This window comes from Cladosporium halotolerans, assembly GCF_011745625.1.
Source record: "Cladosporium halotolerans strain TM138-S3 chromosome Unknown Sca9, whole genome shotgun sequence".
Taxonomy (NCBI): Eukaryota; Fungi; Ascomycota; class Dothideomycetes; order Cladosporiales; family Cladosporiaceae; genus Cladosporium; species Cladosporium halotolerans.
Window position 1 is genome coordinate 504,293 of NW_027191460.1, and position 25,792 is coordinate 530,084.

At 55.4% G+C, this 25,792-nt stretch overlaps 10 protein-coding genes across 10 annotated transcripts; 4 read left to right on the forward strand and 6 right to left on the reverse strand.

Annotated features, from left to right (window-relative positions):
• The first annotated feature begins 169 nt into the window (after positions 1-169).
• On the forward strand, positions 170-2,039 carry WHR41_03621 (uncharacterized protein). The gene is made up of 3 exons (XM_069372227.1): positions 170-293; positions 374-966; positions 1,017-2,039. Exons 1-3 carry the CDS (start codon positions 229-231, stop codon positions 1,967-1,969), a joined length of 1,611 nt encoding a protein of 536 aa, XP_069230874.1. The 5' UTR covers positions 170-228; the 3' UTR covers positions 1,970-2,039.
• A 1,004-nt stretch (positions 2,040-3,043) lies between these two features.
• On the forward strand, positions 3,044-4,657 carry WHR41_03622 (uncharacterized protein; the record flags this gene model as incomplete). Its single annotated transcript, XM_069372228.1, has 1 exon — positions 3,044-4,657. One exon carries the CDS (start codon positions 3,044-3,046, stop codon positions 4,655-4,657), a length of 1,614 nt encoding a protein of 537 aa, XP_069230873.1.
• A 312-nt stretch (positions 4,658-4,969) lies between these two features.
• LEUC (3-isopropylmalate dehydrogenase) lies at positions 4,970-6,554 on the forward strand. The gene is made up of 6 exons (XM_069372229.1): positions 4,970-5,045; positions 5,101-5,120; positions 5,187-5,207; positions 5,261-5,326; positions 5,386-6,109; positions 6,172-6,554. Exons 1-6 carry the CDS (start codon positions 5,015-5,017, stop codon positions 6,405-6,407), a joined length of 1,098 nt encoding a protein of 365 aa, XP_069230872.1. The 5' UTR covers positions 4,970-5,014; the 3' UTR covers positions 6,408-6,554.
• A 550-nt stretch (positions 6,555-7,104) lies between these two features.
• Positions 7,105-9,640, reverse strand: WHR41_03624 (uncharacterized protein). The gene is made up of 2 exons (XM_069372230.1): positions 8,589-9,640; positions 7,105-8,532 (listed from the first exon to the last, which is right to left on the reverse strand). The coding sequence occupies exons 1-2, from the start codon at positions 9,348-9,350 to the stop codon at positions 7,132-7,134; spliced, it is 2,163 nt and encodes a 720-aa protein (XP_069230871.1). The 5' UTR covers positions 9,351-9,640; the 3' UTR covers positions 7,105-7,131.
• Positions 9,641-10,076: 436 nt separating this feature from the next.
• Positions 10,077-10,637, reverse strand: WHR41_03625 (uncharacterized protein; the record flags this gene model as incomplete). The annotated part of the gene is made up of 1 exon (XM_069372231.1): positions 10,077-10,637. One exon carries the CDS (start codon positions 10,635-10,637, stop codon positions 10,077-10,079), a length of 561 nt encoding a protein of 186 aa, XP_069230870.1.
• A 607-nt stretch (positions 10,638-11,244) lies between these two features.
• WHR41_03626 (uncharacterized protein) lies at positions 11,245-13,480 on the reverse strand. Its single transcript, XM_069372232.1, has 2 exons — positions 12,805-13,480; positions 11,245-12,746 (listed from the first exon to the last, which is right to left on the reverse strand). Exons 1-2 carry the CDS (start codon positions 13,018-13,020, stop codon positions 11,322-11,324), a joined length of 1,641 nt encoding a protein of 546 aa, XP_069230869.1. The 5' UTR covers positions 13,021-13,480; the 3' UTR covers positions 11,245-11,321.
• Positions 13,481-13,740: 260 nt separating this feature from the next.
• Positions 13,741-15,456, reverse strand: WHR41_03627 (uncharacterized protein; the record flags this gene model as incomplete). The annotated part of the gene is made up of 1 exon (XM_069372233.1): positions 13,741-15,456. One exon carries the CDS (start codon positions 15,454-15,456, stop codon positions 13,741-13,743), a length of 1,716 nt encoding a protein of 571 aa, XP_069230868.1.
• Positions 15,457-16,326: 870 nt separating this feature from the next.
• On the reverse strand, positions 16,327-17,448 carry WHR41_03628 (uncharacterized protein). Its single transcript, XM_069372234.1, has 3 exons — positions 17,090-17,448; positions 16,713-16,906; positions 16,327-16,611 (listed from the first exon to the last, which is right to left on the reverse strand). Exons 1-3 carry the CDS (start codon positions 17,331-17,333, stop codon positions 16,525-16,527), a joined length of 525 nt encoding a protein of 174 aa, XP_069230867.1. The 5' UTR covers positions 17,334-17,448; the 3' UTR covers positions 16,327-16,524.
• A 3,707-nt stretch (positions 17,449-21,155) lies between these two features.
• Positions 21,156-23,792, reverse strand: WHR41_03629 (uncharacterized protein). The gene is made up of 4 exons (XM_069372235.1): positions 23,630-23,792; positions 23,516-23,572; positions 22,651-23,457; positions 21,156-22,595 (listed from the first exon to the last, which is right to left on the reverse strand). The coding sequence occupies exons 1-4, from the start codon at positions 23,636-23,638 to the stop codon at positions 21,462-21,464; spliced, it is 2,007 nt and encodes a 668-aa protein (XP_069230866.1). The 5' UTR covers positions 23,639-23,792; the 3' UTR covers positions 21,156-21,461.
• Positions 23,793-24,032: 240 nt separating this feature from the next.
• Positions 24,033-25,709, forward strand: WHR41_03630 (uncharacterized protein). The gene is made up of 3 exons (XM_069372236.1): positions 24,033-24,333; positions 24,405-24,579; positions 24,637-25,709. Exons 1-3 carry the CDS (start codon positions 24,082-24,084, stop codon positions 25,575-25,577), a joined length of 1,368 nt encoding a protein of 455 aa, XP_069230738.1. The 5' UTR covers positions 24,033-24,081; the 3' UTR covers positions 25,578-25,709.
• Positions 25,710-25,792: the final 83 nt, after the last annotated feature.

The window sequence follows — 25,792 nt, forward strand, 5'->3', positions numbered from 1 at the left end:
ACTTGCACGTACAGAAATTCCTCTTCGGCGCTGCGGCGGTCGTCAACCGTGCTCAATTGTCCGCATCCGGCCCTACATCTCCACTTCGGCCGTATTCGCCCGAAAGCACATGTCATCGCCTCGGCTTAAAGGTCTCAGGCAACCGTAATGGAGCTTGACAATGTTCACACATGAGGTAACTGTGTCACTTCACCAGTCGAGCAGCGCATTGAGCTGTGACAAGCCACAATGACCCGGCAGGATGCTCCTCCGGTCGCTGCTCTGTTCCAAGTGATCTTCGACCAAAAGGTGGGGTGAGTTACTACTGGACGTGTCCCGATGCGACTGCGACAGGGGTGAGTGTTACGTTGTCGTTGCTAACATAGCCCTGAAGGTATACCATTTCGTGGAAGCAATGCCTTCCTGGTCTGGATTTAGACGGCGTCGAGTATCAATGCCTCCCTTCTGGCTTGCACAGCGTCCGCGAAGATCTGGTGTACTTTGTCCTCGGCGAATATGCAGGCGTGAGCGCTTTCGTTCAAGAGGAGGCGGACAAGCAGCACCGCAACGCTAGCTTCGTTGCTGTTGGTGCCCTGGTGTCACTGGAATACGGGAGACTTGGGAAGAGCTGGATGCATGCGGAGGCTCTCAGGAGTTTGGCAAATGAAGTCGTCCAGGACGTGGAGAACAAGCAGCCACTAGAGCAGTTCTGGAAAGGACACGGCGTGGACAGTAAGAGCAACGGGACAGCTTCAGCTGTACCCAAGACGCCATCCACTGGTGGCCCAGAGCGCAAACGATCTCTCTCCGACGCTCCTGAGTCCCTTACATTCGGACGTTCAGTGGAAGTGGATCATCCAGCTCTGTCTATGCCGGCCCTGGTGACAACTCTTGGCCCGCTGTTGTTCCCTCTCTACAGACAAGCCCTTCTTCGGAAGCGAATCCTCCTGATAGGCAGTACACCCGTGCAGCCGACTTGCAACTACGGTACGATTGCATTTGGACAGTATTCCGAGCGCCAGCTAATAGCTGTCTAGTGTACGACCTCTCTGTCTTATCTGATGTGCCACGTTCTCTCCGGGACTCAATATCATCGCACAACGGAAACAATGGCATCGAGCCTCTGTTCAACGTCGGTGTTTTCGACATCACGCGATTGGAGAGCCTTGAAAAAGGCTGGCTAGCATGTACCACGGATGATATCCTCGGCGAAAAGAAAAAGTTGTACGATATCCTGGTCGAAATGCCAACTTCGCACGCAGCATCAGGACACAAAATCTGGCCTAACATCCGCACTCCTGACGGAGAAGTTGTCAAAGCGACACAGCGCGACTTCCGCCGATATGCCTCGCTACGCAGAGAACTTCGGAGACTTCAACGAGGTGCTGAAAATGGTATGCATTACCGCGACGATGAGTCCGACACGGCAGACTATGACCACGATGAATCGGCGCCACTCGTCCGCCCTCCGACAGAAACACACTCAGTGCATAGCGATGGTCCCCAGGGCGCCGAGGCAGCAATTGTGGAGCAGGTGACTTGGAGCACAACGGCATACCAATCTTTCATGTGGTGGACATCAGCTGGAGAAAAGGACTCTTCAGAAGCAGAAGAAAGTCTGACCGATCAGGCCCTTCTTGACGACTTGCCAGATCTAAGCGAGCTTTCAGGACAACATCACTCCGAGGACCACGATTCCCATCCAGGGGCGCAAAGATTAGCAGCTACACTCGTGGCTTACTTTCATCGTGTGACGGGCGTTATCCTCCAAACTCTGGCGAACATCATAGAACGCGCGGACGACGATGCAGCGGAGGGCTACGAAGAAGACGCGATAGAAATTTCAGAGGACGACTTGCGGCGCATAGGACTCGATGCATGGAACGTCAGAGATCGTGCGTTCGTCCGGGACGTCATGAAGTTGTACTTCAACAGACAATCGGTCATTGAAGATGACGGGGTGAGAATGTGTGGTGTAAGAATATGTTGATTGTACAGGATCTGTAGACCCGGAACTCTCAAGCCGTCTTGGGCCGCTCCATGGCCAAACGTCTCATCAGTTCTGAAATCAGCAAGCCTGGTCTAGCGGTTATGATTTCTGTCTAACAACGGTTGCAACACATGCGCTGATGGCAGCACAGAAGGTTCCCGGTTCGATTCCGGGGGTTTGTAGCAGATGTTCTTCTATCCTTTTGCTCGTTCTAAGCAGACGCCTCCATGAATGGGTGGAGGTGTTGTTGTTTTTGCATCGTCTGGTGTCTGCTGTCCGTTCACAGGCGCTTGCGCTGTAATGTCGGGCTCGACACCAGCTCTCCCGTTGAAGCCCATTCGAAGTGTCTCGATTACGCGGACAGTACCTTTTTCTTGCATCCAGTTATGATTTGGATTGGTCGCAAAGAAGTAATCGCCAATATGAGTTAACATCATAAGCCTAAGATATAAATATTTAACAATACCCTCAGTGTCTGCCGATACTCTACTCGTGGCTTTGAAATGGTCCCAATGGCGTCGCTTGACAGCAAGAGCGTACCCCAACCCGAACCCTAACAGCCCTGACGCCGCAGCCTCGCAAGTTATCAAGCATTCGGTTAATCAGCCGATTGCCGTTAGCGTCGGCTCGGGAAAGATTTCTGCCAGGCTCTTCGGAATCAGTTCCTGATGCTCGGTCATCGTAACGAACCCTCCATCGGCATTTAGCTCGTTAGGCTGCATTTTCTCTTGCAAATTCGAGCTAAATGCTCACCAGGCACGTGGAAGATCATGCAAATGTCCGTGCGCCACTTGAAAGGGCATCTGGCCGCGAGGTCTTCGCGTTCTACTTGATGCGTAGTCCAGTCTGCTAAGTCAGCTCAGACACTGTCTAGGCCACGGAACGCGTGCCGCCGTTTTCACGTAAGACTCTTTCTTTCGATGTCCGTTTATTCTCATAAGATGGCCGGACCCTGTCGGCGGTGATCTCATACCCTGTTCATCTCTCATCTCTCCAAGAGCCATCTTTGTATTCTTGACAATCACCTATCTCGGAAGGACAGTGCACATTTCGCGCTCAGCGACCCTCGCCACCATGGCTTTACCAGAGGAAACGGAGATTGCTCCCAGAGTATCATCAGACGCTTCTTCAACCTCCACTAAGGATAACGAGGACGAGCCGGGCATGGATCTTCACCAGACGTCGATGCAGCGCACCAAATCCCTGGAGCAGATGGTATCTCTACCCAGAGAGATCCTTGTCGTCGGCATCATCAGTCTGGCTCAGTTCACCACACAGGTGGGCCTTGGACAGGTTCTCTCGATACTGCACGTCATCGCAGCGGACTTCGGTATCACAGACGCTGGAGTTCAAGCATGGCTTATTGCCGGTTACAGCTTGACTGTCGGCACGTTCATCTTAGTATCTGGGCGCCTAGGCGACCTGTTCGGCTACAAGAAAATGCTAGTCATCGGATACATCTGGTACGCGCTATGGTCTCTGGTCGCTGGATTGGCGGTCTACTCGAACTACGTCCTTTTCATCTTCGCGAGGGTATTTCAAGGCATTGGACCTTCAATCTGCCTCCCGAATGGCCTGGCCCTTCTGGGTGTCCTTTACAGCCCCGGAAGAAGAAAGAACATGGCCTTCGCCGTATTCGGGGGTGTAGCCCCTGGTGGATCAGTCATCGGTGCGGTCTTTGCAGGAATCTTCGCCCTTGCCTGGTGGCCCTGGACTTTCTGGTGTTCGGCGTTGGTGCTGGCTACCATCGCCGCCGTTGGAGCATGGGCCATTCCTGATCCTCCACGAAAGATCGATATCAGCGAGAAAAGTACCTTCGACGTCTTCAAAATGTGCGACCCGCTCGGCGCGCTTGTAGGCGTGACCGGCCTTGTTCTATTCAACTTTGCTTGGAATCAAGCACCCATTGACGGCTGGAATTCGCCCCAGGTCATCGTCACTCTGATTTTAGGCATCCTCATCATTATCGGATTCTTCTACATTGAACTTCACGTGTCATCAAACCCTCTGATCCCGTTCGAGGCCTTGAACAGCGACACGGCCTTTGTCATTGGCTGCATGGCTTGTGGCTGGGGATGCTTCGGTATCTGGGTATTCTACCTCTGGCAGCAGCTCGAAGTTCTCCGGGGCGCCTCTCCACTGCTAGCATCCGCCTACCTTACACCTCTGATCATCTCTGGTATCGTCGCGGCACTGACGACAGGCTTCCTGCTCAGTTACGTCCGCCCGCCTTGGGTGATGATGATGGCCATGGTTGCGTTCATGCTCGGCTCAATCCTCATTGCCACTGCGCCAGTGCACCAGATATACTGGGCACAGATCTTCGTGACCTGCATCGTCGCGCCATTCGGCATGGACATGTCATTCCCTGCCGCGACCCTCATTCTGTCCAATGCTGTGTCCAAAGAGCACCAGGGCGTCGCTGCGAGTCTGATCAACACTGTCGTCAACTACTCCATCTCGCTTGGTCTTGGATTTGCCGGGACGGTGGAAGTCCATGTCACGAAGGGGAACGGGGAGTTTGATGATACCCTGCATGGGTACAGGGGTGCTTTTTACACGGGCATTGGGATTGCTGGGCTGGGGATTTTCTTGAGCTTCGTCTTTGTGCTGAAGAGTTACTGGAGGGGTCACCAGGAAGCGAGGAGGAGAGCGCAAGAAGAGAAGCCCGTTTCATCTGAAGCTTGAGACACTCTCTTCCCTTGGTCATAGAGCATTTTGCATAATCGTAATACTGTATTTTACCATTGTGTCGAAATCGTGGAAGTGCATGAGATATCACTGAGACACGTCGAGGTAAAGGAGAGTATTTACGCGACGATCCAAACCACCACCCATCGATCCCACAAAATAACGCAGTATGGGGTCGTGTTGGGTGGATCCGACGTGTGAACGACTCTCTGTGGGTGGAGTCCGGGGCAGTTGACGAAGCGTCGGTCGATTTCCGGCCGACATCGGCAGCCACAGTCAGAACATGCCACTTCACAACGGACAATTTTGGAGAGACAACGCAAAGACGACTGCATCTTAGCAATATCACACAAAATGTCTCAGTATAACGTTGTAATTTTCGCTGGTACGTAACATTGTTATCACGATACATCAATGCATTCCTGCTAACATCGAAATAGGCGACCACTGCGGTCCGGAGGTACAGTCTGATCGAGTCAAAGCCAGATAGCTTTCCGCCATATGCTAACCAGCATGCCCTAATCAGGTCACCGCAGAGGGTGTTAAGGTATCAACTGTAACATCAAGTCGTCATGCTCGAATGACGCTGACAGTCATCAGATTCTTCGTACCATCCAGGACCACACCGATGTCAAGTTCAACTTCCAGGAGCACCTCCTTGGTGGCGTACGTCATCCCATCCCACTACGTTCCCAAAGGCAACTCCCAGCTCACATCCACTCCAGGCCTCCATCGACGCCACTGGCTCCCCTCTGACAGACGAAGCTCTCACCGCCGCAAAGAACGCCGACGCCGTCCTCCTGGGCGCCATCGGCGGCCCCAAATGGGGCACCGGCGCCGTCCGCCCCGAGCAGGGCATCCTGAGGCTTCGCAAGGAAATGGGCACCTACGGCAACCTCCGCCCATGCTTCTTCGCTTCTGAGTCCCTCGTCGACGCCTCGCCGCTCAAAGCCGAGGTCTGCCGCGGCACCAACTTCAACATCGTCCGCGAGCTGACGGGCGGCATCTACTTCGGCGACCGCAAGGAAGACGACGGCAGCGGCTTCGCGCTCGACACGGAGCCCTACAGCCGCGCGGAGATCGAGCGCGTGACCCGCCTCGCCGCCCACCTCGCGCTGGCCGAGGACCCGCCGGCGCCCGTGTGGTCGCTGGACAAGGCGAACGTGATGGCGACGAGCCGGCTGTGGCGCAAGGTCGTCACCGAGGTCATGGAGAAGGAGTTCCCGCAGCTCAAGCTCGGCCACCACCTGATCGACAGCGCCGCCATGCTGATGGTCAAGAACCCGCGCGCCCTCAACGGCGTCATCGTCACCAGCAACCTGTTCGGCGACATCATCTCCGACGAGGCCTCCGTCATCCCGGGCTCGCTCGGCCTGCTGCCCAGCGCGTCACTGACTTCCTCGCCTGACGGCAAGAGCAAGTGCAACGGCATCTACGAGCCTATTCATGGTGAGACATCTATCCACCAATACATGCAGTCTCGGCCCACGAAACTAACAAACCCACCCTAGGCTCCGCTCCCGACATCTCCGGCCAAGGCATCGTGAACCCCGTCGCGACGATCCTGTCCGTGAGCATGATGCTGAAGTACTCCTTCCAGCGCCCCGACCTGGCGAGCAAAGTGGACGCCGCGGTCAAGAAGTGCATCGACGCGGGCGTGCGCACGAAAGACATTGGTGGCAGCGCCGGCACGGCGGAGGTCGGCGACGCCGTGGCCAAGGAGCTCGCGGCCATTCTTAAGGCTTGAGGAGAGTGCCGCCTGATGAGATTGATGCTTGAACAGGGCACAGAGAGCCCGCCCGTTTCGAAACGACATGTAACGCGTAGATGAGGATTGGGTATCTTAGCATAGAACAGCGCAGGACAAAAAGCATGGATTGCCTCGTTCGAAAAATTGTAGTTCACATGCGACGCGTTCACCTCTTGACAACGCTTCCTGATTCTAATAGCACTGGCAGCTTGGTCATGATATTCAAAGTAAAATTTTGTTCGGCAACTATTGACACACATCCCTCCTACCCTAAGCCTCGCAAAGCCGGCAATGTACTACAACTCGCACACACCAACAATAGGTACGCAGCCCCCACCGCAGCTTCGAAAACATTACAGAAGACCAGCACAACGACAACAACGGCAACTCAGAAAAACAACGCCAACGCTGAAGCGCAGAACTCTGCTCCAAAGAAAGGCTACCTCAGCCCCACAGAACTCGTGGAGCTGTCCATCCGTCTGATATTGTACAGAGCCCTTCTCGGACTCTCGCTGCTGGCCGAGCTCGTCGGCCTGGCGCGGTCGGGGCTTTCGCGCCTGCCGCGCGGGCTGCTGGGACCACCGTCCCCGTCGCGCTCCTGCTGATCGAAGTGCCAGAAAGATTCCGCGCTCTCGCGCATGGGGCTGGCGGGTGGTGAGGTCGTAGGGGGCGGGAAAGAAGATGAAGTTGAGGGCAGGAGGGGCGGGGGCGGTGCGCGCCTTCATTTTTGGGGTTCTGAGGCGTCGGCGGGGGCGTCGGCGTCCTCGGGCAGCTCGCCGGACTTCACGGCGTCGGCGTAGTCGATGAAGGAGGCGGATTGAGAGGTCGTGGCGCTCGAGGGCGAGTCAGGCTCGGCGGCGCCAGCGGCGGCATCTTCGGGCGCGGGGCGCGTGGGCTCGCTTTCGGCGAGGTTGGCGTCTTGCTTGCCGGCGGGCTCGTCTTCCGCCGGGACCTTTTCGGTCTCGGCGGCGGGCTTCTCGTCGTCCGTGAAGGGACTGAAGAGGCCGCCTTCGGTGCCGGGCTGCTCAGTCTTCTGCTGGCTGGGCTTCTTGCTTGGCGTTGAAGGGGGCTGGTTCTCCTTGTCGCTGGGCTCGGCAGCCTCGGAGTCCTCGGGCTTCAGCTCGACCTTAGGAGCCAGCTCATCCTTGACGTCGCTCTCGTTCTTCGAAGGAGTGCTCGCCTCGGACTCCTCGCCCCCGACAGTCTGCTTGTTCTTGTTCTTGTTCTTCTTCTTCGGGGAGTTCTTCTTCGGGGTCGAGGCAGCAGAAGCAACGTCGCCGACGCTCTCGGCGGCCTTGGACACCTTCTGCTCGAAGCTCTCGATTGCCTGGCTGACCCTGCGACCTTCCCACTTGCCCTCCTTGACCTTCTTAACGTCGTCACGCAGCTCCTGGACAAGATCGCGAGTCTCCTTCTGGGCCTTAGAGCCGCTGTTGCGGACCTTGTCTTCCGCGCGCTTGCCAGCAGCCTCGACAGCCTTCTCCGTCTCGTCTTCGGCCTTGCGCGCGTCCTGAGCAATGGCCTTCGCAGTCTGAGAAGCACCGCGCGGCCTGGTGGTGCGCTTCATGTAAGCCTTGTAGAAGAAGCGGGCGAAAAGGACGGTGAGCGGGAACAAGTAGAACAGGTTGAGGTAGATGGCAAAGGCCTCGCCGGAAGTGTCAATGCAATTGACCTTGGTCCACTCGGTGCGCCATCTGGTCTCGTAGATAGGGCCAGGGGCGGCGCGCTCGGCGATCTGCTCGATCCTCTCCTCGATGTGCTGAGCGACGGGCTTGTTGTCGTGAGGGATACCAACGCGCTCGGCAACTCCCTCCTCGCCGGCGGCGCGAAGCAGGTACTTCTTGATCAAAGCGCCAATTGACGCAGTTGCGGCAGGCGACTCGATGACCTTCGAAACCTCGGATGTAGCAGAAGCGACAGCGGAAGATGCAGAGGATGCGGCAGTGGAGACCGCGGCGAGAACCTTGTATGGGGTCGCAATCGGAATGTCGTACTGGACGAAGAGGTGGAGAGCGGCGTAGCTGGCACCGAACAGAAACTGGGCGATTTGCATGGTGGTAAGAGCGCGCTTGGCGGACTTCGGGACCTTGACGTTGATCGCGGCAAGAGTGAAGTAGGTGTACTTTAGGAAACGTTAGCGGCTTGAAAAACAGCTGCGAATAGAATTAAAGAACTCACCATTAGAGCGTGAATGAAGCTGTTGATGAAGACGAACATCCAGATAGGCGGGCTCATGTAGCGGATACCAGCCCACATGCACAGCATCGCGCCAGCGTGGTGGTAGGTCTGCAGAGTCGCGCTACGCTTGCCCTTTGCGACAATGATGAAGGTGTCCAGGACCTCGTAGAACTTGCTAAGGTAGAAGATCCAACCCCAGAAAGCGAGACCCTCGTTCCAAAGTCTTCCGACGTCGGTCGGGTCGGGGTTGCCGTTCGGGCTCATGTGAATGAGCGCGTTCTTAGACTCCCAGATGTTGATAGTGGTGTTGTACGTGACAGCGTCGCCGAGCCCTCTCGGTCCGTGAATCTTGCATAGCGAGTCGGCAACACCTGCGAGGCCGTTCGCATTGTCCCAACCCGGCCAAGTGTGTACAAACGCTCTGAACATGGCGAGGAAAGTCGCAAAGCTGTAGATCGCGAGCGCGACATTGTGCAAGACGACGAATGGCTTGAAGAACGACTGACGCGCAATCCACCAGGGCTTGTTTCCGCGGCTGCGGTTCCAGGCGTTCAAGGCGAAGACGGTGGCAATGTAGGTGCTTGCGAACAGGAAGGGCACCTCAGGGCGCATTGCGAGGTTGAATAGCCATGGCGCGATGCCGAAAGGCGCGCGAAACGTCCGTTCGCGTACAGGCGGCGGAAGAGCTTGCGGAAGCGCGGCGGGAGGGAAGGTGAAGAGGTCGCTGGGCGGGAGCGAGAAGTAGACCTGCGGGCCCGACATTGTCGCGAGTCGGTGGTGGTGTCGTTGACGGTGCAGTCGGCTGCAGGGACGCAGAAGGCGAGAGTGTTGAAGCTTCCAGGCCGAACGCGTGGGGACAACGCGTGCGGCAAAGCTTGGTGTGGTTGGAAATGACGAGCCGCGGCTGCTGACAACGTTGCGCGTGCGCGTGGCCGAGCCGAGTCTATGCCAAGTCTGCCTTTTCGTTCCCGGACACTGGAGAGGGTCGAGACCGATGGACCAAGGCGAAGATGGAAGATCGACAGCGGGAGACAAGGCAGGGAGGATTTATTGAAGGTGGGATGCCGCCTGCATTCACCTCCGAGCCGAAACAACTTGAATTCTTTCTGGAGCCATTGGAGAAACGTCATCGCTGTTTGACGTCACTTCGTCGTGTCTGCCTATGTGCAGCAGTCCAGGTGCTGTCCAAACTCCTTATACAGCGTGCTTGAATGCAAAGGCATACCCTATATCGGTACACCTCATAGACTAAGTTTGTTTTACGTGTCACATCATCTTGAATAGGATCGTTTGAGCCTCTACAGAATCAGAACGTGCATCCGATGCAAGTTGTCTCTCTATCCTGCTGGAGTGCACCTTAGTCCAGATTCATCATTCTCCAAATACAATTTCCTTTCTCAAAGCACCAATGAACACTGGCATCTCGAAAAGACGAGCTCCGAATACTGATGCACCAGTCGCAGAGTCAACCATCGCACGCTTCATGCCTCAGCAGGAGTCCACATAGCGCTTCGACTTCGCGATTTCCTCCCTCCGACGCTTGAGCTCTTTCATGAAGGTCTCCTCCTCTCTATCGAGGGCCTCTTCTTCACGCTTAATCTCCGAATGTGCTCTTTTGCGTCGCTGTTCATGCCCCTCGCTAGTCGACTGCTGAGGCCACGCGTTTCCATTGCGGACCGGCTTCTTTTGGCCCGGCCCCACGAGCTCGCCCTCGGACGAATCCTCGGAGTCATTCGGGGTAATGACCTGTGAGGACCTTGCCTTGTGATGAACGCGACGTTTGCTGAGGAACTTGACCTCATTGTCTTCTCCGTTGTCACCCAAATCGCCGAGAAGGCTGCTCTTTGGTGGAGAGTGATCATCCGCAGCAGTTGGCGTCAAGACTTGGTTTTGGCCGGTTTCGTGGCGCTCGAGATTTTTGCGTGATCCATTGATTCCTTCGTCGTGAGACCCAGTCTTTAGGTCCCGATCAGCTCCCTTTTCGTAAGGTCCAGAATTGTCACCAGGTTCAAGCATACCGAACATTCTCAAAGCGACTGCAACAGCCATTAGCAGGAGATGAATGAAATCAAGCTCAGTGTGACTCACGATTGGACCGATAGCGGATGGTGAAACGAATTCTTTTCCCAGAATCACCCGCCGCTCTTGTCCAGACGCGTTTGCTTCTGTGAGATTGCGCAGCTGCTTCCTCGGACAAAGTACGGAGCTGAACATGCGTACAAAGTATTAGCACTGCTCTCAGAGAATGGTTTGATATGCCATGGGATGTACTTCAACGCATGCGTAACACCTCTCACCTTGATAACCTTTTCGCAGTTTGTCTCTATTGTCTGAAGAATGAGCATGGGTTCACAAGACATTCACAGAGAGAAACACATCGGTTTGGGATGATCGAATCGGGCTCGCTACGCAGTCACTGTCAATGCTCAACCACATCGTAGTTGTACTTTCTCGACGCACGAGCACTGGCTATGTGCGGTATCTTGTTAGTGAGTCTAGCGAGCAAACGCCGCATGAACATGGGTACGAAACAGGGATCACATCCGGCGTAACGCTTGCTGGTTTAGACAGAATAGCTCTAATCGCAACTACCATCGGTAGCTAGAACACCAAATGGTGTGTGATCTAAAGTAAAGTGGGTGTTATTCCCTTCAAATTTTGGTAAAGACGCAATAATACGTTTGCAAAGCGCTAAATCTACAAGTCTAAGTTAATAGTCGACATTCAACTTCCTCAATGATTCTCAGGCAACCCCCAAGCGCCCAAACCATCCTGAATGATCTCCTCGCCAAAATCGCCGCACTCGAAATCCATCCGGATCCACCCCTCGCCCTTCATCTCCTCCACGCGACTGTCTCTACCACCGCCCTTCCAAATCTCGAACGGCCAGAACTCGCGCACCGTCGAAGCGTTCTCGCCGCCGACTGCCACGGGCGTGATCGGCGAGTAGGCGGAGATGTCCAGGAGCCTGCGCGTGTGCTCGTGAAACCAGGGCTTGGACATCTCAGCGTCGCCGTTGCCGCGTTTGCTCGGGCGGATGATCGCTGGTGTGACGCCCGTGTAGAGGTTTGTGAAGAGCGGGACTTGGCTCCAGTGGTTGAAGCGAGGCAGGGCGGGCTCGAAGGAGAACGTCCAGTAAGGTGGTAGGCTTGCGGATACGTCCTTGGGGAGAGGTTGTTGGGCGGTCGTGAGGCCGACCTTGTGCTCGGCACGCGCGGTTTGTAGAGCCTTGGGATCGGAGAACTTGACTGGAGCGTAGTCGTCGGAGGAGAAGGCCATGTGGGCGCTGATTTCGCTTGCGAAGTCGAGACCGATGCCGTACTCGTATGTAACGTTCGGGCTGTTGGTGATTGCGTTACGCATGGTGGAGATATGCTCTCTAGTGAATCCTCTGTTGTGTTTGAATCCGGCATCCCGGCGAATCAATTCACGGTGAGTCTGTTGCTGGCCAAATATGCGTTGTAGCGCGACCTTCTTCTCCTTGTCGTCTTTCCCTTCGGCATGACGGGCAGCTGCCTCAAAGACTTTACGAACGCCCCCAACGGTTCCCACGATGCTGCCTGTGTCCAAGAAGCGTGGGCGGAAGTGATCAAATCGATTCTCATCGTCGCCACCCTCAGCGTCAGTATCGTCTCCGTAAATCTTTGCAGGTAATGTGGATGCTGGAGCGCCATAGCAAGCCGCATCACTGGCGCTCAAACCACTGCACTCCTTTTGAGCGCCGAACAGAACGTCCTGCTGAATGTGATTACGAGCAGCATACTTGCCCCAATCTTTCTTCAACCGCTCGTTTGCACGCTTGTTGATGCTGAAGAATCGCTCCACCAACGTAGAAGCGCGAAGTTGCACAAGGCTCTCGCCTTCCAGCACAACTACAATGTCGTCGTTGTGAGTGGCGTCGAGACCCTTAAGGTAGTCATTCACGCCCTCGACCATCGAGGGTATTGTTTCCCGGTTTTTCTCCTCGAGAGTCTCAGGCAGTCTTGCCGCCCAATTGACTATGATAGGGCTGGGGTAGCCCAGAATGGCTGCAGAGAACATTGTCTTACAGAAGCCGGCCGAAGGCGTTTCGGCTACCAGAAGCACATGCATGTTAGACGGCCTGGTCGCCACTCCACCCTGAATAGCAGATGGCTCTTTCTCGTTTGTGAGCAGCGGCTAGCGAGAATCAGCTAATTGCGCTCAGAAAGTAAGTGTTTGAAAAGCCACAACTTACAGCGAGGACATAGAGCATCAGCAGGCCAAACGCCGCCGCAAACCCAATAATGACCCATTGCTGACTCTGCCACAGCCCTTTCCACCCCTTCATCACCTCCCCATCCTCCCGATCCTCATGCTGTGGCAAAAAACTCCTGGCCTCATCCTTCGCCAGCTCAGAGCCAGCCCGCGAGCGCCGACGCATCGGCATCGTCAAAGACTCGAAAAGCCCCATGCGAGACGAGGCAGGCCGCCGTGGGAGCCTTATTCCAGAAGATCCCGAGTCGGAACACAAAGTGAAGCTGGGCGGCTAGTCCATAGGAAAGCCAACGCCCAGGCCTGCCGCGATCGCGAGTTTCAGAGGATGCGCGGGACAGCAGAGGCCAATCCCCGTCAAACGCCAGGGACTATCAGGGCGCGTGGCCGAAGTCGTCTGCCGGGAAAGCGGTGCGAGCGCGCCGGAGAGCCGAGAACGCGATGCTTGGGAAGAATCGTCTTATGAAGCGAGAAAGGAGCAAGAAGTGAGAGAGAGATAGTTGATTCACTGGATCGGACGGTCTGCAGCCCTACCGCCGACACGTATGTACAAAGGACGGACGATTATTCGAGGAGACAGCAATTTAGGGCTGGGAATGGATGCTGGGCCTGGCTCCCTGTAAATCTCGCCCAGTCCCTTCGGCGAGGTCGAGTGGATCGGTGGATGTTGAGCTATCCGGGCCAAGCCGCTTGCGGGAGCCGTTGATGGCGGCTGTGGCTGAAACGAGGACCTCAGCTCTTGGCGCTCGTGCATAAAGATGTGTGAAGACGGGTGAATCGGCAGAAGGGTTCAAGGCATTCAACGTAGCTGGTGGACTCACAGATGCAGATGAATTCGTAGATGTCATACAAAAATGCTAGATTACACCAAGCAATGCGAGGAAAAAGGTGTACAAGACCGCTAAAATAGCACGCAAAATCAAGTCTCAGGCGGTGGCTTTGAGTCCTGCAGGTTCTCCTGAGCTCGTTGCTGCCCAGGGTGATACAAGCCGTAATCGTCGCCGCCATACATCTCGGGCTCATAGGCCTTGCAGAGAGTATTCCAGCCGAACCAGCCTCCTCGATCGGACCACGCGCCGCTCTTACCGGCGTTGGACACCTCTTCGGCCTCCTCTGGCTCTGCGTTGTACCATGTCATGCCCTCGATGAGTTCCTCGGTGATCTTATCGGTGCGCTGCTTGGCGCTTGCGATTCGCAAAGCTTCAGCGCGAGATTGGAACCAGAGCTTCGACCACCAGACTTCGCGGAATCGCTTCTCGCCCGTGAAGTGGATGATGACCGGATTGAGGCGGGAGACTGTGTTGCGAAGCAGCTCGACATCGCTCCACCGTGTTCCGACTATGCCTTTCTCCTCTTCCTTTTCGCTGTCCTTGAAGATGCTGAAAGGTTTCTGCGACGAGACAATGTCACCCGCCAGCCGAGTATCGTAGACACTGGAATTGGTGACCGAGTAAGGCAGCATGTCGCGTCGTTCGAAAGGCGGAACCCATGAGTCTCTGCCTCGTGACCAGGTTAGGAATTGCTTCCAGAAAGCCAGTGTCTGGAACAACTCCGATTTGACATCGATACCAATGAAATACTCCGTCCTGTTCACACCCGTGTAGTCTGGCTCCGCTCTTGTGCCGTTATCGAACTTGGGCTCCACCGTAACGCCATACGTCTCCTTCTTGCGTTCCTCCAGAAGCTCCGGCTTCCGAGATAGTCGCGCATACTCCTGCCTGCCAAAGATCTCTGCGAAGTAATACTGGTCGGAGTTCGTGACATAGTTGGTTTGAATATCATGCAGCGTTGCGCGGAAAACGTCGATAAGCTCCTGTGTAGTCCCCATGATCGTGCCCGAGTTCAGCCAACGCGGGTGCGTCAGCTCTTCGTGCTTGCTAGACGTCTGCGGGCCGAACGCGTAGGAGTCCAGATTGCCAGGATCGACGGCCCAGCAAGCCGGACGGCTGTAATCGATCGGCCAGCATAGCTTGTCCGGGCCAAAAATCACAGACTGCTTCATGTTGTACTTCTTGACAATGTGCTCGCCATATTTCTCAACCAGCCTCTTGTTCGCCTGCTTGTTGCTCTCGTAATATCTCTTGATCAGCACATCCGGTCGCAACTGGAACCAGACGTCGTAGCCGTCGATGATGAGGACCAAGTCTTCGGTGTCCGGATTCGCATTCTCTTGGTGCTCCAAATACTTTAGCAGACCCTCCACCTTGGCGAGATGCTGCACGTATGGGTCCGCGTCTTCCGCCGCGCCATAGTTGATGAGCACAGGTGTTGGGTATCCAAGGATCTGCGTGGAAAGCAACAACTTGCACAAATCTCTACCGCTGCTAGTTGCCGGGATGAGCAAGTGAAAGCGACCCTTTGCGTGCTTCGGTGCGGGTTCGGGCGTCCAGTTGGGTAGGTTGTCTGCTGAAGGATCCAGTTCCACCGCAGCAGGGATTTTGCTATCGCTGTCGTATGGTATTGGATTTGATACTGTGCCCCCTGTGTTCCATGACAGAAATATCGCAGCAAGACTGAACAGCGTTACAGCGGCGTAGACAGCGCGCGCCAGCTTCGACGTGAGCGCACGCTTCACGCTGACATCGGGAGAGATGAGGCTGTCCAGCCAGTCCGGACGGCGTGAGGAGGAACTCATCGGAGAGAGGGGAGGGAGCGATGCGGCGGAACGGTGCGAAGAAAGGATAGAAATGGCATCCCTCCCCGACGTCTATGGTAAGAAGGAGAGGTGGTGCTAGTGTGGGCAGAGTAGAATCATCCCCGCGAAGCGAGTAGCGTGGCCTGGGGGCATCTCATTAATGGACCTTCAACGCTGGCGCCGAGAAAGATCCATGCGGGTGCCATGCAGCCCCGTCAGGGCGGCGTGGGCGGGCTGCGCCAGGGCTCGCACTAGCCCGGCCGACGGAACAGACAAAGTTTAGCGTTGCTGTAAGACATGTGGCTTGCATCCAGCACCAGGTGACTTAATGATAAGCGATGAATAAATTCAATGGTCAAGCAAAGGCGGGCTCGTGGGTACGACTGTTCTGAAGCGTCAGGACTCAGTTGAGAAGAGAGCAGATTTCTCAATAATCCAACATGCATTTTGTGTCGCGCTTGTCACACATTCATCTGGTAGTCGTGGCGCGAGCACGCAATCGCGCGTGTACCATCCGGACCACCAGCCGGCGTCTGCTGCTTGGAAGGGGTCGTAATCTTGTACCTCATATGCCGAGCATCTTCACGGCATTGCCGGGTGCGGATGGGTAACGCATTTCCTCGCATAACTCTCATTTTGCGAATGTGGCTTGAGCTGTGTTCATCTTTACCGTCAAATATTGGAAGCTACCCATACATTCGAGTTCTGCCCGTCTCGCCTCGCTTCGAGCTGCAAAACTGATTCGCTTCGGGATATACATAGCTACTCGGCATGCAATATAGAGCTAATTCACCTTGCTTGACATGCTGACTCTTGCCAGAGCACAACTCTGCGAAACGATTGGAAGTCTGGGAGTGAAGCGACAGAAGCTTGTCTGTAAAGAATCTTTGTACAGTGGCAGACAGCAGCATGCGTAAGATACAAGCTCCCTTCCAGAAGTTTTCCCGCTCCAGAATTCTACTACAGTCAACGCAAGGAAATTGATATGCTGCTTCGCTCCATCTGGCGTAAGCCTCACTGCCGGATATTCGACTACATTGCTCGTCCCTTCTACAGATTGTACTGCATCTATTTGCCCTCAGGCTTGCTCTGAACCATACCCGGGCCGATGTAGTTCTCGGAAGAAAGACCGGTGATGGGCTCGACCTTCTGCTCCTGTTATGCGAAATGACGTTAGCATCGATTCCAGATGCCCAATGCCCGTAAGCAGCGCGCTTGCTGCACAGGACATTCTCTTCTTTGTCGGAAAAACGAACCTTGAGGTACTCGTTGCTGGCCTCCTGGTACTCCTTGGTCATGGTAGGGGGGTTGCCACGGGCGAAGTAGCGGAGGGCGCCGAAGATGACACCGGAGGCTCCAACACCAAGCATGACGTACATGAAGATCTTGGTGCCCTCACCGGGAGGGGGCTGGGCGCGAGGACCGTGGGGACCGAAAGCAATCCAGTAGGCTGGAGCGTATAGTTAGCGTCAAGTCCATAATATAGTACCTTAACCGCCCAGTTCCGAGAGATGTGGTATGCGACGCATGCGAGCTCCGAGAGCTGACTCCAAGCAGCAATAGCCAAGAACAAGCAAATAACGCGCAATTTACTCCATTTCCATTCTTCACTGAACGGTGTCTCTAGACATACCGGCCTTCTTCTCCTGCAGAGTGAGCTCGTTCCAGTCAGCGCTCATGCGATCCCTCAGAGCCATCCAGAGCTCGGCCTGCTCCTGGGGCGGCATGGCCTCCCATCTCTTCTCAATGTTCGCAAGGGTCGGGTTGGAGATGGCATGAGCCTGGCGCGTCTGCTGGAATCTCGCGGCGGCAGCGGCGGCCGAAACCCGAGGGGTGGTAGGGAGCGCGGAGCGGAGGAGGGCGGGAGTGCGGAACATTATGGCGGTGTTGCGGGTCCAATTGGCGATTCTGGAGGTATTAGGGACCGGTCTGAGGCCCTTCAATGGCTTGTGGACAATGAATTGGCGGGTGTATTGAAGCTATGGGGTTGCAGTTGCTGGGTCGGAAGGTTTCGCTCTGGGAGGTCAGCGCCAAGCGGACGATGTCCGAACGAGGAAACTTAGGCGGCCACCAGCTCGACGAGTGTTGATGGCACTATGGCACTCTAGGCGAAGGCCGACAAAACGAATATTGATGTCAATGGACTAGAAATGCAAGACCTGGTCACAAGCTATATGACACACCGGGAGCGGCTGTGAACATACATCGCATGCAAGCGCTAAATCCGTCAGACTGGTAAACACCTCGATCCAGTAACAGCGACGCGATGATGGAATCAAGACCACGCAAACGAAACAAGAAAATGATCTCTTTATAATCCGCCGACCCTTCTACGAATGCCTCTCACAGATCCGATGGAATCAAATGCTGATAATGTGCCATTTCCCCAAGTTTATCTCTGCACCCTGTACCTTCTACCCACTGGGTGAGAAGCAGGGATCCGGTCACCTGTCGCAGGCTTTCCCACCAATATGCACGCGTTTGTTACACAACTTAGATGACCCTGTCGACATCCGGGAGCTATCGCATTTTTGCGGCAGACGCCATCTGCAAACCAAGACAGAGTCCAAGTCTCTCTCAAGAATCCATGCGGGTCTGATCGTGATTTGTTATAACTTGTTCCCATGCTAGTGGGCTTGCGCCTGCCGCTCGCTTTACCAAAACATGAAGGAGCTTCCGACGATGGTCCTAGACCATGATGGGTTTATTAGACGCGTCAAGAGCGCTCTACACCGCCAGCTGGAGCCTTCCGTGAGACACTGAACGAAGCTGCAAGAAATGCATCCCCTGGAAGCAGGTCTGTTGTGCGGACTGCGGATACGTGCAGACTGAGGTATTGCTAACAAGCCTCTTCTTTCACCATCCTGCTCTTCTTTCTTCCCGTGCCTCTGATTCCGTTTCCGCCACCTTTGTACCCATTGTCGCTCGGGCGATATGTCTGTCTCACAAGAGAGCCAGACGCGCCTTTGGGAGGCCACCCAGGCCGATCAAGATGTCGAGAGTGCCTTCAACGCTTTCTGCCATTTCAATAATGAGCAGCGCAATGCCAACGCCAACGTGATTAGAGGGATGCATGCAGAAATCATCATTCTCGCGAAGGAGAACGACTCTTTCCGGAAACGACTCAATGAAGCAGACGTGTTCAACCGCTCGTATAGAAGTTCGAATAACTCGCTACTTCAGGAGCGTGACACCCTTGCCAGCCAACTTTCAACCAGCCAGAAGCAGCTCTCAGAGGCTCTGTGCAGAGCAGACGAGGCTGAGCACCAACACAGACTCTTGAAATCAAGTTTCGAGTTCGAGAAATCGCAGATGGTGGAGCTGGAAGAATCTGTGTCTGAGCTTTCGAAGAAGTTGGAAGAGCTGGAGCACGCAGCAGGCAAGACAAGAGAAGGCAAGCAGCTCGCAATCGACTGCAGGGACCTCGCCAATCAGCGCAATGAAGAGCTAGAGAAGGAATTGAGCGAGACACTCAAACGCGAAGAGACTGTCGAGGCACTGAACAGGAACCTCGACGCACAGAGCAAACGGTACCGTGCTGACAACGTAAAGCTCGTCCAGGACAACGGCGAGCTAAAACATCGCCTCGAGCACGCCAACGAGCTTCTCGCGGCCAGAGTAATAGAGCTTGCTAGCTTAAACGACAATCTCCGGCACCCTCAATCCGATGTCGACGACCACTTGACTCACTGGCTATCGCACAGCATCCATCTGGTCAATGACGAAAGCGAGGCAGACATCGCCTACATTGCAGCCCACCTCGGCGACCTCACGGCAAGCCTCCATCGCACCAAGAACGAATTGATGGAGGTGAAGAGTAAGGCTCGCCAATTGGTTGCCGACTCCAAAAAGCGACGAGCTTCGTTTTCGAGGAAGGAGGAAGGGCTGAAGGAGGAAATGGAGTTGCAGCAAACCAAGCTGGCCCTGCTACAAAAATCGACCGACGACTTGCGGAAAGAGAAATCCGAAGCTACAGCTGAGCTGTGCGGCGCAAGGAAACAGGTGAAAGGCCTCGAAGTCGAAGCGCAGCAAATGTCCCGCCACCTCTTCGCCGCGAACAAGTATCGGACCGATACGGAGTCCGCCGACAAGAGCGCCATTCAAAGGCTCCAAGCACGGTTACATGACATCCAGGTGTCTCTGGCCGACGCGAGAGAATCCGAGAAAGGCGCCCAGAGGCGCCTCTCGCACTCAGCACGGGCCACTACAGATCTGAAGGCAGAGATGAATATCCGAAGTGAAGAATGGGACAGGGAGAGGGAGAAGGCGTCCTCGGAGAGCGCCGGACAAGTCATTGAGATAGGTAATCTGCGGCGACGTCTGGAGGCCAGCGAGGATCAGAGCAGGTCTCAAGCTGAACAACTTTCCGTGCTGGAAGACGATCTCACAGCCACTCGTGAGGAGCACCAGCGATTGTCGAGTGCCGCCATTGAGAACAAGCGCAAGGCTGCTGCTGCACAAGTGGATCAGGCAAAAGTGATCGCGGATCTACGCTCAAGCTTGAGTCGGGCTGATGCAGCTTTAGCTAATCAGCAAAATCTGCTGGAAGCGTCTCGGAAAGGGCATGCACTGGTCGCAGATGAGCTGACTGGTCTGCAGAGCAAGCTTGAACAGATCAAGGAAGTCTCAGCAAAAGAACGATCCGAGTTAGACAGGGAGCATCAAGAAGCAACTCAAAGGCTGCATGATCAGTTGAGAGAGGTGCGGTCAACCTCTAGTACAGAGCGCTCCAAGGCCAAGGCAGAGACCGACCGAGCAGCAAAGGCGATCTCAACGCTTCGCGATCAGGTGAAGGCACTGGAGGAAGCAACAGTCGAACAGAAGGCCAAAGCAGCAGCGAATAGCCAAAAAGCAGCGTCAGAGATTGAAGAGTTGCACAAGCTGTTGTCCGAGAAGCAAGCAGACCTCACCGAAGAGAAGGCAAAGGCAGATTTGGAATGCAAAAATTCACATCAAAAGACGCAGGCCCTTGAGAACAAGCTGAAGCAATTGGAAAGGCTGCGTGCCGAAGACGAGAAGGCTGCTGCGGCCACATCAGAAAGACTTGACGGAATCGAGAAGGAGCTTTCGGAGAGCAAACAGAAAGAGCGCGAGAGCAGGAAGGAGGCTGAAGAGGCCAGACTCAAAATGCAAGAGAAGGCAGACGAAGTTGTGAAAATGGCGAGCTTGCTGTCGCTGGAGACACGTAAGAAGTCGGACGCCGAGCAGCAAGTGAAAGACGCAAGGAAGGTCATCACGAAAGCTCGTCGGCTTGACGAAAAGATCGACAGGCCCTTGTCGTCTTCTTCACGCGAAGAGGCCAAGGCGTTTTCAACATTCGTCAAAACTACGGGCAGCCATGTTTCAATGCAGATCAAGGGAGCCGCCGCGAGGAACGCGCAATCTTCGCCATTTTTGACCCCCACCCGTCAAGGTTGGAACACTTTCCGTTCGACCCCCTTGACTGCCTCTGAAACTGGCAGCAAGCACTCCAGCCGTGCCTCTTCGGCATCTCTCACTGGGACATCGGCCTCAGGCGCTCCCTCATTGTACCGCCAAGACCTCAGCTCGCTTGCTTCTCGCAAGAGAACGATCGCGGATGAGGAATCTCAAGGCCAGCAAGTTCGCAAGCGTGCCAGATACGAAGACTAGCAAGCTTGGTAGAAATGGTGTGCAGGTTGATCGCGACGTAAGCTTTTTGAGGACGATCCTTGAGCACATATATGTAGATGGATGAAGACCGTTCAGGGGTATCTACTCGCATACATATACAGCTTCAGCTTCGCGTCTCCCTGAAAGAGTGCAGCAACGAGCTGACACCTTTTTCTATTGAGCATCAAGGTAGGCAAAGCGGCAGCCATGCCTCCGGCCGTGCTGGCCATTCGAACACCGTGTCATTGCGACGAGAGGATGTCCCAAACCCGAAGGCACTGAGATCGTATCAAATCAACATGAACGCCATCCGCTATGCAAGTGGCACCAAATCCTCCCATTTCCCGTAAGATCCTGACTCGTAAAAAAAAGCATCACGTGGTCATCGTGACGTCCTTGCCTGTGAAATCTCTCATCACCGCAACCACGTCGTCCAGACGTCTGACCTGAGTAAGAAGCTTCTCCTGCGTTTCGCGCCAAAGAGCCAGCTGCTGCTTCTCGACGCCGCTCAGAGGCGCGCCTCCTTCCTCCAGCATACCGGTCTTGCCGATGATGAAGCTCCTCGCGGCGTCAGGGTTGGTGGCACGCAGACGCTCACGCTTGTCGAGGATCTGCTGGAACTTCTCCTGTTCGACATCCATGCGCTGCAGGCATCTTGCGATGCCTTGGTACGCTTGATGGAGCACGAGCTGCGCTACCTTCTTCTTGTCGAAGAACCAGAGATAGAGCGAGCGAGTGGGTTGGCGGTATTGATCTTTGGGGACCTCTTGCGATTCCAGAAAGCCTGCCGCCTGCATTTGAGCCAGGATCGCACGGATGTCTTTGACCTGCTTGAGGCACTTTTGCGCTACACCCTTCTCTTCCAATTTGCCTTCTTGTCGAAGCATGCGAGCAACACGAACTGCAGCAGGGCCAAATCGACGATCGATAGTCGTGTCAATTTCCGCGTCGACCAGTGTTTTGCTCAATACAGGGAAATTGACCCGCCATTCGGATTGACCTGCTGCACCGGGCCGACGGCAGAATTCTTTGTCATGTTCCTCCAAAAGCTTCAGGTGTTGCTCGATAAGGTCAAGCCGCCTGTTCTTGCTCCGCATGCTCGAGTATCCATTAGTACCCTCATCGTCAGAGTCGACTTCTTTCTTAACGCCAATGTCGCCAAAGTCGTTGTCGTATTCGATAGAAACCTTCCGTTTGGCTTTGGGTCCGCCGTTCGGCAAGTGCGACTTCGCACCACTAATTCCCGCGGCAAGATCCAAGTAAGGGTCGACATGTTCGGCAATCTCCATGACCGAAGCAACGGGCTGAGCTTCCTCCTCCTCGTCTTCGTCATCGTAATGTACAAGATCTTCTCTCACGGATCGTACTTTGGGCTCCAGCACGGAAAGAAGCGCACGGTATACGCCTGCTGTGATGTGGCCCAGGTAGTGCTGTGCATGGTTCACCAAATGCTCGCTTCGCATCGCAACGACGCATTTATCGAGGTTGACACCGATAGACATGTCGTTCTGAACCAGAAATATTAGTGAGTAGAACGCTAGGATCTGGGGGTTACTGCCTTACCGGAAGCTTGGGCCCCGAGAAATCCGCTTCGTCGTTGTGACTGCTGTGTCCATTGGCGAGCCCGCCATTCAACTTCTGTCGCTTGTTGGCATCCATACCAGGACGCACAAGATTTGCGCCGCCTTCGACATCACGTCGTTCCGAGTACTCTGCGTCGTCGCGCCATTTCCGCTTGAGGCTATCGACCGATCTCTTAAATTCGGCCTGCTTCTTTGGTCCTGTGATCTTGCCGTCGGGGAAGTTCTCCTCCATGACGAGGGTACCGATCTCGTCTTCTATGTCGGCATTAGGCTTGAACGAGCGCAGTCCAAGCTTCATGAGGAATCCGGCACGCAGGAGTTTTCGGAGGATATGATGCAACTCGGCAAGACTGCCGATTTGTTTGGGGTCGTGGTGTCCTGAGCCATGATCTCCGTTGACCTGACCGTTGCCATTCTGCACCGGGGTATCCGCACCGTTGCTACGTTTTGAGAGCCCGTTCTCGTCAAAGTCGAAGACACCAGCCAAATCTCCCACCGTGCAATGTCCAATCTGCAGCACCATAGCCACCACCCCCGCAGCCTTTTCTCCCAGCCGCGATTCGATCAAAAGAATGGTTCTACCCGTGCGAAGTAATCCATATGCGCCGTGCCAGTCTACCGAGTAATAGGTATCGCTACGATCGTCGGTGTGGTGTCGGACCAGACGGTGCTGGATCAGCTGGGCAAGACTGGTCTTGATACGAGAGAGAGGTGTTTTGCGCAGTTTGAGCGCCTTAAGCGTCTCCAGCGTAGTCCGACCATTCCTGGCGAGAGCTTCAAAGATTTGCTATGCGATATGTTAGATTCCGGGTCTGCTGGCGCAACCTGCAACTGTCTCGATTTACCCTGGACGTCTCTCCGTAGTGGTAGCTGATCACTTGGCTGCAGACCTCGATAAGTTGCTATGCGCACGAGTTAGCGGCGCAACCCAGTGCAGGCGCATGTGCGGAAGGCGTTACCGAAGACATGTCGGAGTTGGAAGCTGCGGCCGGCGATGTAAGTGAACGCAGACGGCCGCGTGGAGGGCGAGGCGTCGGCGAGGATGAGTGCACTCTAGAGACCTCTCACGTCGTCTAGAGTTGTCGCAGTACTACCGCCGGTGGATGCGCATGAGTTCTGCGACAATCATGCATCGCAATGCTGCAGAGCGAACTTCGGCAGGCAGCTTTGCCATTCAAAAGATTCACCTGCGTGCAGCGCACTGGGGCTGGTGCCCGCCGCCCGCCTCGCCGGCGTTGGCGCCTGAGGCAGCCGCGCCCGCAAGTAAGCCAAATCGCGATGATTGGCCGCAGCGGGAGCTACCGGTCCCGAGCCCAAGGAAACCGCGCTCTTCGACGTCGCCAGCAAAGCTCGACCATCGCCCATTGCACCCGCACACCTCCCCCGTTGCCATTGAGAGCCCGCCGTCACCATGCTCTCGCGCTCCGCCCTCGGTCGCCACACCCAGCGCGCTGTCCGCCGCTCCTGGCAGCAGCAGAACCGCGGCCTCGCCGCTCCTGCCTCCGGCTCCTTTGCCTACGAGGCCGGTGATGCGCAGGGCATCAAGTTCGCCAGCAGAGATATTCCCGGCCCCGTCGCCAGCCTCGCCATCGTCGCAAAGGCCGGTACCAGGTACCAGGCTTTCCCCGGTCTTACCGAGGCCCTCCAGCTCTACGCGTTCAAGGTAGGAGATTATCTGGGAGGAGATGGAAGGCGGGAGGATACAGGAACAGGGCTGATGGAAGCATTGAACAGAACACCGAGAGGAGGTCTACCCTGAGGATACAGCGCGAGTCCGAGCTGCTCGGATCTGCTCTCCAGACTTACCACTCCCGCGAGAATCTCGTCGTTGGTGCCAAGTTCCTCCGTGATGACCTGCCTTACTTCGTCGAGCTCCTCGCCGAGGTCGCACAGCAGACCAAATATGCGCGTATGTTTGCCCAGTCAATCCGGATTTGCGTACTTTGTGGCGGCTAACGGAGCGCAGCCCACGTCCTGCACGAGGAGATCTACCCCATCATGAAGCTCAACCAGCAGGCGCTCCTCGCCAACACCACCGCAATGGCCCAGAACTCCGCCTTCGGTCTTGCTTTCCACCGCGGTCTCGGCGAGTCTATCAACGCTTCTTCTTCCCTCCCCATCAGCAAGTACGTCGACGCCGAGTCTGTCGCCGACTTCGCCGCTTCCGCCTACGCCAAGCCCTCCTTCGCCATTGTCGGCAACGGTGTTGCGCAGGGCGAGCTCAACAAATGGGTCGGCGAGTTCTTCACCGACATCCCTAGCCAGCCTGCGTACAAGCTCGAGTCTCAGCAGTCCAAGTACTTTGGTGGTGAGGAGCGCATCTCTCACGGCTCCGGCAACTCCATGGTCATTGCTTTCCCCGGCTCTAGCAGCCCTACCGGCTCTTCTTACAAGCCCGAGGCTTCCGTTCTGGCTGCGCTGCTTGGTGGTCCCTCCAGCATCAAGTGGTCTGCCGGCTCTAGCCGTCTTCTCCAGGCCACCGAGGCTGCCCCTGGCCTCAAGATCCAGACCAAGAGCGACATCTTCTCCGACGCCGGTCTTCTCAGCATCACTCTCTCCGGCTCTGCCAACGACGTTGCCAAGAACGCTAAGCCCGTCGTCGACATCATCAAGGCTATCGCCAGCGGTATCAGCAACGAGGACCTTGCCAAGGCCAAGGCTCTCGCCAAGTTCAAGGAGCTCGAGTACGGCCAGTCCACTCAGGCCGCTATGGAGCTCACTGGTGCTGGTCTTGTCCAGGGCGGCAAGGCCTACCAGATCGACGAGGTCGGCAAGGCCGTCGACTCCGTCACTGCTGAGAAGGTCCAGCAGCTCGCCAAGGAGGCGCTTGAGAACAAGGCCAGTGTCAGCGCAGTTGGTGACCTTTACGTCCTGCCGTACGCGGAGGAGATTGGTCTCAGGGTGTAAATAATCTGAGGTGACAATTTCATAGAGGAGGGTTCCCTTTGTTTTGTGCAAAAAGGTAGAAGTTGTACCATTAGCGTGTAACTATGGTAACGTCTCAGAAAGAAGTATTGTGATTTATTTTGGATTTTGAAATGTATCAATTGGCATCCATTCAATTATCTCCACATCCCACAGCTCGCATTGGCGCATGCCGCTGATTGAAAGCCGGCCAACGT